Here is a 15,069-nt window from a genome sequence, read left to right on the forward strand (position 1 = left end):
ATGAAAATACCTTTCAAATGAGGTATCACTCACCCAAAAAAACTCACAAAAAGATGCCGTACGAACTGCGATGTGTGGATGACTCCATCATATAATGTATTTACAAAAAATATCTATCTGCCCTGTAGGAAGATAGGGTCCACAAGTATGTGAACCAGAATACTTTCAGCCTTTCTGTACAATGAATAGCCAAAAATAAATTGAGAAAATGAGAAAAAAAATGTAACTATTGTTAGCAAGAAGATATATTCAAAATTAATTCTTTGCCCAGTTTTGTGAGTTTGGCAAGTAACTTTCAAAAGCGAAAAATAGATTTCAATGCTAATATGATAATCACCAAACTGGGGAAGAATTCGCAAAAGTACCAATGACATCATCCATTCCAACTCGAATCTCTATCTTCTTATTTATTTCCTGCATTTAAGTCCTGCAAAAAATATCATCTCTTTATGCCTCAGGTTGCATAATCGTTCACTGCATTCGAAAAGATAAGTGCACAATGCGATGATGTGACTTGTTATCGAAGCAAACTACATCATTGTTTTTCTCTCTCATATTCGAATTTCATTCCCTATCGCGAAGTTTTTTTGCGATATGTACTGTACATTACTATGGGGAATATTTCTCCATATTTCGCGTTGAGTTCCCTTGGGAGTGAATCGAATTAGATCCATCTCATAAGTTGAAAATATCTTGTATTTTGGTAGTTGGAATGTTGGTTCGATTGGGTTATTTTTCTTCGTTATCCGCACGCTCTGTAATTGGCATTCGAAAATTGAATGATGGTTATTCGCTTACTGTTTACCTGTACCTAACTGTATGAATTGTGCAATAGAAAAATAACCTAAAGATATTAAACCAAATTTCCGATATCAAAATGTCTGAGTTTCAGAGAAATGTCTAATTTGTATTCCGAATTTGTACATCCTGTAAAATATAAGGTATTTTTTCAAAAACTATGCAATAGAAGAATAAGCTGAAGCTATCATCTCAATTCTAAGATTTCAGAAGGGAACATTTAATTAGTGTTCCAACCACCAGTTGATCGTTTTATCGAATTTCTTCCGATTTTTTGTCGGATATAATGGAAAATTGAATGAAACAGCGTAGACATGGGTCTGGCAATTATAATGGTAGCTTCTTGGGACACGATATTCGACCTTACCTATGTACTTTGAAAGCCTTCGATGCAATATATCAAGGTCCACAGATTTATGAGAAATGTGAAATTTGTATGAATTTAAGATTTTTGCGTGGAAATGAAGACTCATATCGAAAAATGGGCTCTTACAAATTTCACTTTTCCAAGAATATAAACTTTTTCGTCAAGTTTAAAAACCTGTACGTGGGGTACTAATTATGTATTGATAATTGGCAACACTGATAGTGCCAGGCCAGGTGAAATCTGATAGAGGCACCGTAAAATTTTACATTTTTTGTGTTATAAGTACCCCTAACGTTTTGACGTACGAGCACAATTTTTGTTGTTTACAGTAAATTGAAAATTTCATCTCTGCCAAAATATGGACTAAACTCGTGAAAATTGCCGACCTATGGAAATTACGACTCTCTACGTGGTACCAAATTTGAGAAAAATGCATCTATCAACTAAATTCAACTTTTGCCGAATGAAGCTCCTTTTGAAGCCACTGCATACATATATCGCTGGTACACTGAATTCAAACGTGGACGTAGTTCACTCACGGAAGAAGTTAAATAAGGATGTCCAAAATACGTCGATGTGCCGAAAATATTGATGCTGTGCGAAAACTGATAGGAGAAGATCGTCATGTGTTGTATCACACTGAAAGAAATAGTGTTCGTAATATCAATGAATGCCGTTCATCGACCTTACGTACGTTGATACAATGTACTTTTCATTATGCCAACGAACAAATTCGTTTAAGTTGAAATTCATGGAACGTACAGTTTCGTTGTCCCAATGAACAGGCGTTCGTTGACGGTTTTAGTGCTAACTCGGCTTTTGGATTAACAGTTCATCATAGGAATGTACACAGTACATCAACTCAATGAAAGATATTCATCCCTCCAATGAACTTGTACGTTGGCTCAATGAATCTGTTCAACATAGCCGACCACCTGCTAACAGATCTCGTGACTCACGTTGTTCAGTCGTGAACTACGGTCGTATTTCTTCTCGAACGACCCCGGTAGAATCTGATTTCGTATCGGCTGTCAGCGGAGAATCAGAACAGATTTCAATATCGATCGTACGTGCTAAATAGAAAAGTTTCAAAAGAGACAAATCAATTAATCTTCTGATAAATAATCATAATTAAGTTTGATTTATTTTCATCTATCTTCTGCATCGTCTTCTACTAGTGTTAGTGCACAAAATAATATTGAACAACTATTCGTGAAGTGCCCTGAATTCATCATCAACCAGGTGAAGCCATAGGTACATAAGGGAGGTAAATTCCCCTGAATTCCCTTCCTTGGAACCTCCTTTTTGGAACCAGATTAGCGGTGATTCGCCTAGGTTTCTTCTGCAGCCCGTTGGGGTAAGTTGCATTTCACAATTCTTTGGTTGTTCAATATTAGTAGCAAAATTCATCTGAAATTGACCGCAAACCCCTCTTTGCGGACAATTATTGGTGCCGAAACCCGGGAAAATATCTTAAAACCCCCTAAATTCAGTCTAATTGTCATTTCCGTTCATCTGATTGAATTCGTGATTTGATTGTCATTCATTAATTGGTTAGTTATTGAAAATTCATAACACGGTTATCTTATCGCGCGTCATCTGTTCATTATCTTCAACGATAAATACATTTTATTTTATTTATAAGGACCGAATCCATTAAATAAATACATCGTCTGTTCTTCTTAGATTTTTCGGAATTAATTTATACCGATATACATACCGGGGTCATTCGACAATTTAAAATGCCGTCAATGGATAAATTGAAGGCCTCTTTGGCAACATCTATCATCAAGCGCGAGAATGCATTTTCTGCGGCATCTACTCTTCTTAAATTGATAAAGGATTTGACCACAGAAGTCGATGTGGCCAACATGTGTCTGGCTGAGTTGGTCAAAGTGGAAAAGACTTTCAGGGAGGCTGATGAGTTAGTTGTCCAACCCAATTCTCAGCTAGAGGAGCCTGGTCAGATCGGATCACCATCAAAATTCGAGGCATTTTTTGAAATTTGCCTACATGTACGTGCCGCCCATAGTCGTCTAACCGCATCTACGTCTGTTAAGGCGCCATCATTGTCATCGGCTGAGCTACCTATTCCGCGGGTTGACCTGCCTTGCTTTCAGGGCAAGGTTGAGGAATGGCCCGGATTCATCGCTCTATTCGATGCCTTAGTGCATCAGAACAATTCCCTGGCGCCCGTTCAGAAGTTTCACCTCTTGGCATCTGCCATCTCTGGTGAAGCAGCATCTGTCATTTCTGGCTTTCAATTAAATTCGGTGAATTACCCTCTGGCCTATCAAGCCCTTCACTCCCGGTATCAAAACCCTCGTCGGTTGGCGAATTTTTATGTGAATCAGATCTTGGATTCACGGCCCGCATCTGTGTCTTCCTTACCACAAACGAACGCGAACCACTTACGAAATAAAAAATTATTATTTGGTTGATCGTTGTCATCAATCATACGATTATAAACCACGGCGCAGTAACCCCTCTCAGAGGCGTCACAAAATCCTACGAGTTGGTAAGACTTGGCTTTCGGGGAGAGAAGTTTGCGAGGAATGGTGATCGAGGATAGGATCTGAATTTGGGATTTGAATGCATCCCAGACTCTAGCGATATCTGGAGGAAGTTCATCATCCCAATCAATACCTGACGACCAGACTCTTTGCAAAAGGTGCTTCAGGAGAAAAGTCACTGGAGCTAAAAAACCTATGGGATCATAGATGCGAGCTATTTGGGAAAGTAAGTGTCGCTTTGTAGAAGATTTATTCAAGGGTTCAAAGCTGAAGCGAAAACAATCTCCCTTTGGATCCCATTGCAAACCCAAAATCTTCAAAGAAAAGTGTTCATCTTCCTGGTCAAATGTCAGCTGACATATGTGAAGACGGTATTCCTGCCAAAACGGAAGGGCAATTGGAAGAAAATTTTCTAAGTTCGAAATTACCCCTATTCAAAAGTTCAACTAGTTGCTGGAGCAACAGTTTGGCTCCTTCCAACGACGAATTGCCAGCAACGATATCATCAACATACGTATTTTCGAGTAGTGCTTTTGAAGCCAAAGGAAATTTAGGACCCTCATCATCAGTTAACTGAATGAGGGTGCGCAATGCTAGATATGGGGCACTATTTACACCATACGTTACTGTGAGTAACCTATAGTCTTGAGGTGCCTCATCGACTGAAAACCTCCAAATAATGCGTTGATAATCTGCATGGTCTGGCCTTATACGAATCATGCGATACATCTGTCGGATATCGGCGCATAGTGTATATTCATGCAACCGAAAACGAAGTAAAATCGAAATTATATCCCTTTGAAGTTTCTTCCCGGTAAGAAGATGATCATTTAGTGAACCTTCTTCAGAACAAGGAGATTTTGCGGAAGCATTGAATACTACACGAATTTTACTCTGACTATTCTGAGCTTTTACAACGCAGTGATGAGGAAGATAATATGAGTTTCGATTAATGCAGTCGTAAGGAATAATCTCCATATGATTGGATTCAAGATAATCCCGCATAAACTCAACATATAATTTATACAAATCGGGCGTTTTCAAAAGTCTTCGTTCAAGAGTAAAGAACCTTTGCAGCGCCAGTTCACGCATTCCAGTAAACTGCGGCAAACAACTGCGCAGGGCCCCCGCAACCGCGCGTGCAACGCGTGCACCGCACGCGGGCGCCACTCTAAAGGGGCGCCAAAACCACTTATAGATCGAATGAAGAACCGAAAGAACTAAGGTTTTTGAAAAGATTTTTTTTCCAACTTCTTTCTTGCAATTTATGCAAGTTTCCGAACGTCGCAATCGGTATGAAATAGCCTTTAGCTAGAGGAATTACTGAAATTCACTTTCGACACCATCTGTAGGAAAAATACTACAAGTTACGGAGAATTCCTGAAACTACCAAAATCTGCTTGCTGCGCTATAACAGCGAGAGGCGGCGTAATCCAAATAATAGATATTTTATTTCGCCAAGTTTAAGAGTCAAGAATTTAAATACTTTAATACCTAACTAAAAATTGAAAAAATTTGTATTTTGTGTATAATTGTGTTTTGTTTAACCGTTTTTTGTTGTGATCGAATTGAATTTTATGAAATGGTTAGGAACTTTTCCAAGGTTTTTCTAAAATACTTTTTGAATATGATAATGGGAACTTTCTCAGAACTGTCTGAGATGATTTTGTCTTTTGATCCTGTGATGAGAGAGCACATTAGTCGAGTGCAAAACTCACATTCAAATTCTTTAAGAATGACCCATTATTTAGGCTACCAGATACAAAAAGAAATCAAATTTAGAAATTAAAATCATGAGAGGTCGAGAGTCTGATAATGGGGCAAATATGCGCGAATATATAATAATAACAATAATAAAACAAACATATTGGTTTACAAAAACGCATACTCGATGCTAATCCTAGGGCATTTTTTGCGCCATGTGCAGCACACAGCTTAAATTTAACTGAAAATGATGCTGCTAAGGTTTCAAATGAAACATTGGACTTTTTTAATATTGTACAAGAACTTTATATATTTTTCTCTTCATCCACAAAAAATTTGAATGTTTTAAAAAAGCATGATCCTCAGTTACATCTAAAACCCCTAAGTGATACTAAATGGTCAAGTAGAATTGATGTTAAAGTTTTATTTTATTCAAATATGTGATAGCCTTTTAGAAATAGCAGAAAATGATACTTTCAACATAGAAACTAGACATAAAGCAAGTTCTCTTTTATTAAATATTCAATCTTTTGAATTGATTTGATATTTAATCTTTTAAATTCATTTGTAGTATAATAATTTGGTATGATGCTTCATTCCAGATTAATATTTCAAGCAAAATGATGCAAAGTGTAGCAATTGACATTAAAGTGTGCCAAAACTATTTGAAGAAGTTGATAATTTCAAAAATTATAGAGATGATAATGTTTTCGAGGAAAAACTTACTGAAGCTGGAAAACTAGTGGCTGCTCGTGAGAAAGAGCAATGTTTATGCCTTTATGAATAATTTATAGAAGAATAAATCTTAAGTTTTGAAACATCTATAGTTTCATAACAAAATTAAAACATAATGCGCTTTAAGTCGAATGCTATAATGAAATAATGAAAAATTTAAACAAATGTATTATGTAACAACTGACAGCATAAGGTTCTTAAGGCAATGACAGTTGCTGATAGATTTTTAACCATTCTACACTAAATTCTCAACAAGACCAAAAAAAAAATTTGCCGATTACCCAGCAGCGCTTTTCTCCACCTCCCCCTTTAAGGGGCGCCAAAATATGTTCGGCACGCGGGCGTTGATGACCCTTGCGGGGGCCCTGCAACTGCGAAATGGAAGCGAAACGACGTATCTACCCTCGCTGTCGCGATAGTGTTGATCGGAAAATATCTGATCACATAGTTTGTTATCATTGGATATCGGTTCTACTGAAGGCAAGGAGTCAAGTTCCCAAAATTTTTGCAGAGAAATATCTGTGGAGAAATCTGAACATGAAGTTAAAAATGTTGATATAGATGGTTTTGATTTACAATAGAACTTCCCCATTAAAATATAACCGAAAATGGTGTTCATAGCGTCAATTTGACCAGGTTTTCCAATTATCTGATCAGCCAACATGATTTTCGAAAAAACATCTGCGCCTAATAAAATATCAATCTTACCAGGGGTATGGAAGGATTCGTCGGCTAATTTTATGTGCGCTAAATGGGACCAAGCGGAAACAGGAATCGGATGAGAAGGTATCTCATCACAAATTCTGTCTAAAATTATTGCGTCTGTCAACAAAACAGGACCATTCAATTTACATGGGCGAAACATTAAAACTAAAGAACCATAAGAAGCGTTCATTTTCATGGAATTAAGACCTTTTACCTCAACATCAAGTTTGTGCCGGGGTAAACCTAACAAATTCGCAGCCTTTCGAGTTATGAAAGAAGACATGGATCCACTGTCAATCAAGCAACGAAAACGATGAAACATTCCAAAATTATCTCTGACTTCAATTAACGCGGTGGACAATAGAACTGTAGGTGTTTTATGAGAGACACCAGCGGATGCTGACAAAACTGCCCAATCAGAAGAGGTAGAAGGAGGTTCCTCTGATCCAGCGGAAGTTTCACTGGAGGGCCGTGCAAGGTGCAACAAGGTGTGATGTCGTTGATGACATTTTCGACACGTATTCACAGACTTGCAAGATCGCAAATCATGTATGTTACTCAAACAATTGAAACATAGATGTTTCTGCTTGGCGAATGAATGACGTTCTTGGGGAGTTTTTTCAATAAATTTTGAACATGAGAGAAGCGAATGGTCTTGATTACAAAGCGTACAAGTGGATTTTGAGCGTTGATTCTTATTGTCGTTAGAGAACTAGGTTCCTATGCGTTGTTTTGAATTGGAAGAACTATTTGAATCACCCGTTCTGGTATTATTAGAATTATGGGATGTACCCAGAGTGTCCATTGCAATACAATATTTATTGAGAAATTCAAGTAGAGTCTTGAATTCGGGAATCATAGAGGAACCATTTTCAAGTTCGAAGCGTGCGATAGTTGAATTATCCAAGCGTTTTATCAAGAGCATAAACACGATAAAGTCCCAAGATTCTACAGGAAAATTCATGTTTTTTAGTGCGGCCAAATTTTCAGTGAATGTACTTAGTAAATTGCGAAGTGCGGTTTGATTATTACAATTGATTTTGCCTGTGCTTTCTATTGCGTTCCAATGAGCTTGGGCTCTCAACCTTTCATTGGAAAATCTATTGACCAGCGAGTCATAAGCGATCTGATAATTATCAGAAGTCATCGGCAATGTGCGAACTAAAGATAGAGGCGGTCCTTCTAACGAGGATATCAAATAATTGAACTTTTCAATTTCAGTGAGCGATTGATTGTTATGAACAAGGGCGTCAAATACATCCAAAAATGTAGCAAATTGCGTATAATCTCCTCTGAACTTTTTTATTTCTATTTGCGGAAGTAGAATGTTAGGAGTTAAGGAATGAGGAAAGCAAGAAGCAAGACTCTGCTTGCGTGTCAAAACAGATTGCGTCGATTCATTCAAAGATTTTTCATTTGGATCAAATAATTGAGTATAAATAGTTTTGACAGAAAAATAATCATTTTGAAATTCACGTTTTATTGCTTCTTCTGAATCGAGATCAGTATCTTCACCTTGTAACAAGATTGAAGTTACAGTTTGGTGTTGTTTATTAAACTCTTCGCGAACATCATCTATCTCGGTAAAACGAATTCTAAACGAGGTTCTGAGATTAGAATCTGTTGTTGCTTTATTGGCCAAATCCAATAGTGAAGCTAATTCACCTATACACGATGTTCTCGCGAACTTAGCTCTCTTCAGTTTGAAATCCGTCATGTTTCTGTTCGATATTCACAGTAAGAACCAAAATATAATGAAATGTATAGAAAATTAATTCAAGGTAAGTCCAAAAGCAATCAATAATTTTCAAATGTGTGTGCATAAACGATTTCTAGACGACGGAAAATGAAAGGAATGAACATATGACGTTACTCGTCACCAGATGCGAGATTATAACTATGAACTATGAAATAAAAGGCACAAAAAATGTTTATGACAGCGATAAATGGGAAATGAAAACAAATTAATAAACCAAAATTATGCAAAATTCAATATCCGGCTGCGAAAAAGGACCAATGTTACGTCCGATAGCTCAGTATTGTTTGAGAGAAAAATGGACTGTATATCTGCGTGCGTTTGTAGTTGGATAGTTGGAGCGACAGCGAAATATTTGATAATAATGCAAATAATAATTGCGGTCAACAATGATGACTTACCAAATGGGGCTTCAGGTTGAAGAACAAATGGTCTCTGGTACAAGTCCCAGCTCTTCACAGGGCCCTTGGTGCGGGTTATCAGCTCCAACTTTCTGGGTTTAAAGCGGTGTAGAAAAAACACTAACAAAGGCGTAGGCGAAAAGACAAAGCGATGAATAAAGCGGGTATTTCAAAAGCGTTAAAAAATCAAGAAAAAAATGCGAAAAGTCAATTAATATTTAGAAATGTCAAGCACAATTTTTGGGCGAACTAGCGAAGTCAATCATTCAAACTATATTATTCATATGTCTCTTGCCTTCTGGGCAGAGCCATCAGTGTTGACATCGTTTACGCGCAATCCTATGATACTTCGCGGTCGCTCGAACTTCATAACTGTTTCTTGCACAAACACCAGTGGTCCAAATGTTGTTGGTATCATTAAAAAGTTTACATGGGAAACAAAATAGTGAGTCCAAATCCTTACAATAAATGAGCCCATTTCTAAAAATTCTTTCTCCATTTTTCTTGATGTTTGTGAGCCAATGTTTTTCAAATCGCCTGTTGTTCGTCAACGGATAACATTCGATGTCATCACAACAAATAGGACCATGTTCAACATACATCGTAATAGTATTATTATTTATATTCCAAGTCAATCTCTGTTAGTTTGGAGTTCATGATTTTGTCGTTTTTCTTCGTTTTCGTGATTTTGACTAACTAGATTCAAGTTTTAAATATTTTTTTTGTTCACACTCGCTATCTGTAGAACTTGAATCAGAAATATCAGAATGAGTAAGACTGACAGTTTCACTCACTTCAGTAGTACACGGTTTTTGTGGTAATAAAAACTTTGAAATATCGTAGTGCTTTATTCTGCGCTCCTGATAATTTTTTTGGTGGCATGTCTGCAAAAAAACAATCGTAAACTTAGCATAAGAATAATATTTGGATGGATGATTGATAGTAAAAATCCTTCGTTTCATTTTTTTCATACGAATTTTTTGGTAAGAAAATTATAATTATGTAAACTATAAATGGAACAGGGAACACGAACCATAATGCCAATTTTGCAAGCCCAGGATATTTTTGATTTATATTTGAAAATAATTTTTTTTTCATGTATAATTTTTTCTCAACTTAGCTGAAATACCACAATTTCTTTGGATAGAATTTAAAATATACAGAAACTCGAAAACACAGTAAACACTTAACGTAGTTTGAAATAAGTGTATACTTTTCGCCGGAATAAAAATGTAGTAATATTCAGATGTCCCCACTGTCCCCAGGAGCGTAAAAATACTGGGGGTATTTAACCCCACCCGAGATTCCCAAAATATAAAATTTCAGAAATCGCAAGACGAAGAACGAATATTTTTCCATAAAATGAACGAATAATAATTTTACTCTCTTTTGAAATCGACACGGCAGTAAAAAACCGGACCCTTTTACGGTTTATGAGTTCATTACCGCTTTCAAGATTAGTACTTTTATTGCACTACGAGCTCGTCTATGTCCGGTGTTTATTACTTTCCCTTTATCTATCCTCTTTGTCGGCGTTGCTCCTATCTCCCATCTCACATCTGCGATTTTTGCGTTCGTCATCGGTATACACTCACCCGTTGTTTACGTTTTTTGTATCGCCTGGTGCTCCAATATTTTTTTCTTTTGAAATTTTTGGGCGCCCCTACGAACCTTGCGCCGGTGGCGAGTGCCACCTTCGCCACGACCTAGATACGGTACTGGTTCTCGAAGAGTTAAGAAGCAAATGGTGGCGTCTTTCTTCACGAAAACGGGTCCTGTGACAATTGTGGCCCTTGAAAATCAAAAGATTGTTAGTTCAGAGTGGTATGAAATCATTTTTCGCCTGAAGTTTTCAGTATATTCAAAACAATCATCATGCAACATGACAATGTGAGCTCATTCACATCGAATGCAAGGAATGAGTATTAAGGCACACAAAAATCGAAATAATGAGTGATCCGCCTCACAGCCCAGACTTGGCATCGAATCACTTTTTCTTCTTCCCAGAAATTAAAAAATTAACTTCGTGGACAACGATACTCATCGCCCGACAATGAGGTTGAGGCCTTCAAAACGCAAGTTTTGGTACCACCATCTTCTGATTGGAAATATTGTTTCGAATGATGGTTCAATCGCATACAGAAGTGTATAAATCTTAAGAGAGATTATTTTGAAACGCAATAAAAATATTTTGCATCAAAAGTGCTTCCTTATTTTTTCGTATTCTCAATACATAAATAATAACCCTTGTATATCATAAACTATCTAATTTCTTCACACTTGGGTACTGTATCAAAATTCCGTTCTTCTCTTTTCGAAAAGTATCCTTACATCCTCTTGAATTATCTTGAAAGAAGGGTTGAAAAAGCTTAAGTAAATTACGCTTTTTCCGAAAAAACATTTCTTACACCTCACGGTCCCCACGTGCTGTTTTGTAAAGTGGTATATAAAAATATTAAAAAAAATTAAAATGTTCAACAAAGTCACTTAAAATGATACTGTCGATGGCCAATTGGCCTTTGGTCAATAAATTGCGTTTGTTGTTGTTGTTGTCACTTAGAATCTCTTTGCATCCTGACTTCAGGGCCGTCGCTAGCCAAACTGCCGCTCTAGGCAGAGACCCATTTTGCCGCCCTAACAGAAGTTAACTCTGCAAAATGCTATACATTAATATTCTATACATGGACGCCCGCAGAAATTTTTCTCAGGGGGGGCAAAATGAAAATTATTGAAAAACGACAAGGAGTCTATAATTGTCGTAGGCGACATCAGTATTTCGTTTCTTTCTATTTCTGTATTTATATTCATAAGTGGGGGAGGGCTGTGCAAAATAAAAATTATGAAGTTTTCCACTTCATGAATTTTTTTTATAACGTCAACAACATAAGGTGATGTCAAACAATACGGTAACTCTTTTCGAAACAAATCACATTTAATGAAACAATATTCATAAAAAATAAATAATAGAAAGTACATATAAAGAACGGAATGAAATAATCATTATAATTGATAATAAATAAAGAAAAATCAACGAGTAATAACGAAATGAAAAATATATACATGAACGCTCGATAAAACTATGTTTATAAAAATAATAAATAAATAATAATGAATCTTGAAATATACACTGAATAACACAGAATCGCTCCAGATTGTGAAAACAACAAATAAGTATATAATCAAAATTAACAAATAATAATAACATAATCATAAAACATAACTCAAAAAAACAATATTACTTCTGAAAACAAAATACTTAATCGCAATAATAGGCAAATTTCATTCTTAACTAAAATCCAGTCTTCTGTTACTCCTACAAAATTCGTTTAATATTACATTTGAAAAATCAGGAATATCCAATATTCGATTTCGATGGATACTCAACAATGCTAAACCAACAAGTCGGTCTTGTCCCATTGTAGCTCTTATCCATGTTTTGATTCTGCGCAAAGTGCTGAAACTACGCTCTATAGTACAAGTAGTACATGGAAATGTGAGAAGAAGAATGAGGCATTCTTTGACAGCAGGAAAAAATTTGCATTGTCCGATAAGATCTTCCATTTTTATGTTTTCATCCATTTGCGAGTTGGATAAATACTCATTCCAAATGTTTAATTCACTTTCTAAATTTTCAATGTTATACCTATACATTTTGCTGATGTTAGATGCGAAAGATTTAATATCAAGTAATTTTGAATTCTTTGGCAAAATATTGAATAAAGAAAAAAGCATTACATGTTCTTTCGAGAATCTCGTTTCAAGGGCTGAAATCAAATGATCTAAATATGGAATGAATATAGATTTTTTGAAGTAATCTTCAGCTGAATCTGCTTCATAATTAGATCTGTATATTTGTCTACCGCAAATTCGTGGTTTTCGAATCTCTATATTGAGACTCTGAGCAATAGATGTTGCTTTGGAAAAAATTTCTGTGAAGCATGCATCATCGGATCGATGTTTTCCACATATTTCTTTAATTAAATTTATATGACGGTGAACATCTACAAAATTAATAGAAACACCTTGTAATGTATTTGCTATTGGTTCCAATATATTTGAATATTTACTTGCTACCGTCAAACAAATCACAAAAGTAAATGAGTTTATTGCAGCCCATAACTGAGCAGCTCTTTTTGTTGTTGAAGAATTCATTGAAATTTCTCCAGATTTTATAGCAAAAAGACATTTGAATATAGTTTCAAAGTTTTCAGTGAAAACTCGCAAAGATTTGTATTTAGCTGACCAACGTGTTTCACAAAACAAAGGAATATTTGGAATCAGATTTCTTCTTAATGTACTCTCTCGAAAAAAGACAATAATGTCCTTAACGGTGCCAATGCTATTACGAATTTCAGTAATTTTACTGATGTCATTTATCACTGAATTCAACCAATGGGAGGCACAATGGAAATAAATTGCTTTCTTGTACTTATCTCTTATGATCTTTGAACCCCGTGAATTTCACCAGCCATTGTTGAGCATCCATCATAACCTTGTGCTACAAGTTTGTCCAAATTCAAACCAGATTTTTCTAAAAACTCAAGGATTGAAGCAGCTATACAATCAGCATTCAATTTGTTCAATTGTACGAATCCAAGAAACTCTTCTTTCACTGTAAAATCTTCATTTTGCTCATGTACATATCGTATTCCAATAGATAACTGCTCATGTCCAGATATATCAGCAGACTCATCAGCTATTACACTGAAATACTTCGAAGAATTTGCTTCTTCTACAATATTTGTCATTATTATATGCCCAGCTATCGAAATGACTTCATTTTGAATTCTATGAGAAGTATATTTCGAGTTACCAGCTGCGTTGAATAAATGGTTCTCTAAATCTTTATCACCAGTGTCTACTCTGAATTTCAAAAGATCACTAAAATTGCCAGAATTCTTGTTGCTCTCTCGTATAGGCATATCGTGAGTTCCGCAAAAAACGATTGTTTTTATAATCGGTAAAATTTTTTTTCTATTTTCTGCAACACTTTTTTTCTTACCTTCATCTATTAAAGACAATATGTCAGGTTTTTCATTTGATAGCACATCAATAAAATTTTTGACACGGATAGTTGAATCCTTATGCCAAGCGGAACTAGCATGATTTTTGGCCTGCATGTGTAAATCTTTGTATTTTATGAATGGTCTTTTTATAAATGCGCCTAAAGTACTACCATGAGTCACAGATGGTGGAAATATTACACAGTATTTACACAGTGCACCTTTAAGGACTCTGGAATAAACCATCCATTCATATTGATCAAGCCATTTATAAATAAATGGTCTTTTATTTGGTCCGACATCTTGCCTAAAATTATACGTTGCAGGTGGCTTATATGGCATTCTTAGTAAATCATATTTTTGTTTGTCTTGAATAGATGAGAAAGCTATGAAATTTCCAATATCTGTTGATTGTCCAAAGTCCACCGCCAAAATTTGGGAAAATTCAAGCTCGCATGTTGAAGGATTTGTATCGGAAGTTGTTGCACAATCCACTTCGCTATATTCTTTTTGTATTGCTTCTTTATTAGTGCTGGAGGATTGAGTCGGCATTTGTGTATCAAGCTTAATATTTTTAGGGGGCTTATTGCAATCGTCATCGGCAGTTGATTTCCTTTTGAAAAATTTTCGAATATCCATATTTCCAAGAGTGAATCTATCATAAAAATAGAAACATAAGTAAAAGTGACTCTCAACAACCAAAAAAAAAAGAAACGGAACAGTCTTTGGGCACTGCTGATAGAAGTGAAAATGAAATAACTTGTGAATGGTATCGTCGAGCTATTCGATATTATTTTCGAATTATTTTTGGTTGACGAAGGAGTTTTTATAATCAAGGATGAAAGTTTAAATTGTTCATTAACACTTCTTTAAAAACCGAAAATTATTCGGAAATAATTATGTAATGGCTCGGCACTCGACGAGACAATTCACAAGTTACTTAGTTTCTGTTTTTTTTTACACTTTATGTGAATATTCTACAATGAAAAAGTTGAAACTTCACATTGATAAGCTAAGAGGGGTTTACACCACGTGGCTTTCTGCGTATCAGTCAAACAGTAAATTCCCATTCATTTCCCAAAACTTT

The 15,069-nt window shown here is 35.8% G+C and overlaps 2 protein-coding genes across 2 annotated transcripts; one reads left to right on the forward strand and one right to left on the reverse strand.

The window, feature by feature from the left end:
• The first annotated feature begins 2,132 nt into the window (after positions 1-2,132).
• LOC123686196 lies at positions 2,133-3,978 on the forward strand. The gene is made up of 2 exons (XM_045626206.1): positions 2,133-2,791; positions 2,834-3,978. The coding sequence occupies exon 2, from the start codon at positions 2,908-2,910 to the stop codon at positions 3,604-3,606; it is 699 nt and encodes a 232-aa protein (XP_045482162.1). The 5' UTR covers positions 2,133-2,791; positions 2,834-2,907; the 3' UTR covers positions 3,607-3,978.
• Positions 3,979-13,415: 9,437 nt separating this feature from the next.
• LOC123686149 (52 kDa repressor of the inhibitor of the protein kinase-like) lies at positions 13,416-14,534 on the reverse strand. The gene has a single exon (XM_045626149.1). It carries the CDS (start codon positions 14,532-14,534, stop codon positions 13,416-13,418), a length of 1,119 nt encoding a protein of 372 aa, XP_045482105.1.
• Between the last annotated feature and the right edge of the window lie 535 nt (positions 14,535-15,069).

The sequence above is a fragment of the Harmonia axyridis genome, chromosome X, assembly GCF_914767665.1.
Source record: "Harmonia axyridis chromosome X, icHarAxyr1.1, whole genome shotgun sequence".
Taxonomy (NCBI): Eukaryota; Metazoa; Arthropoda; class Insecta; order Coleoptera; family Coccinellidae; genus Harmonia; species Harmonia axyridis.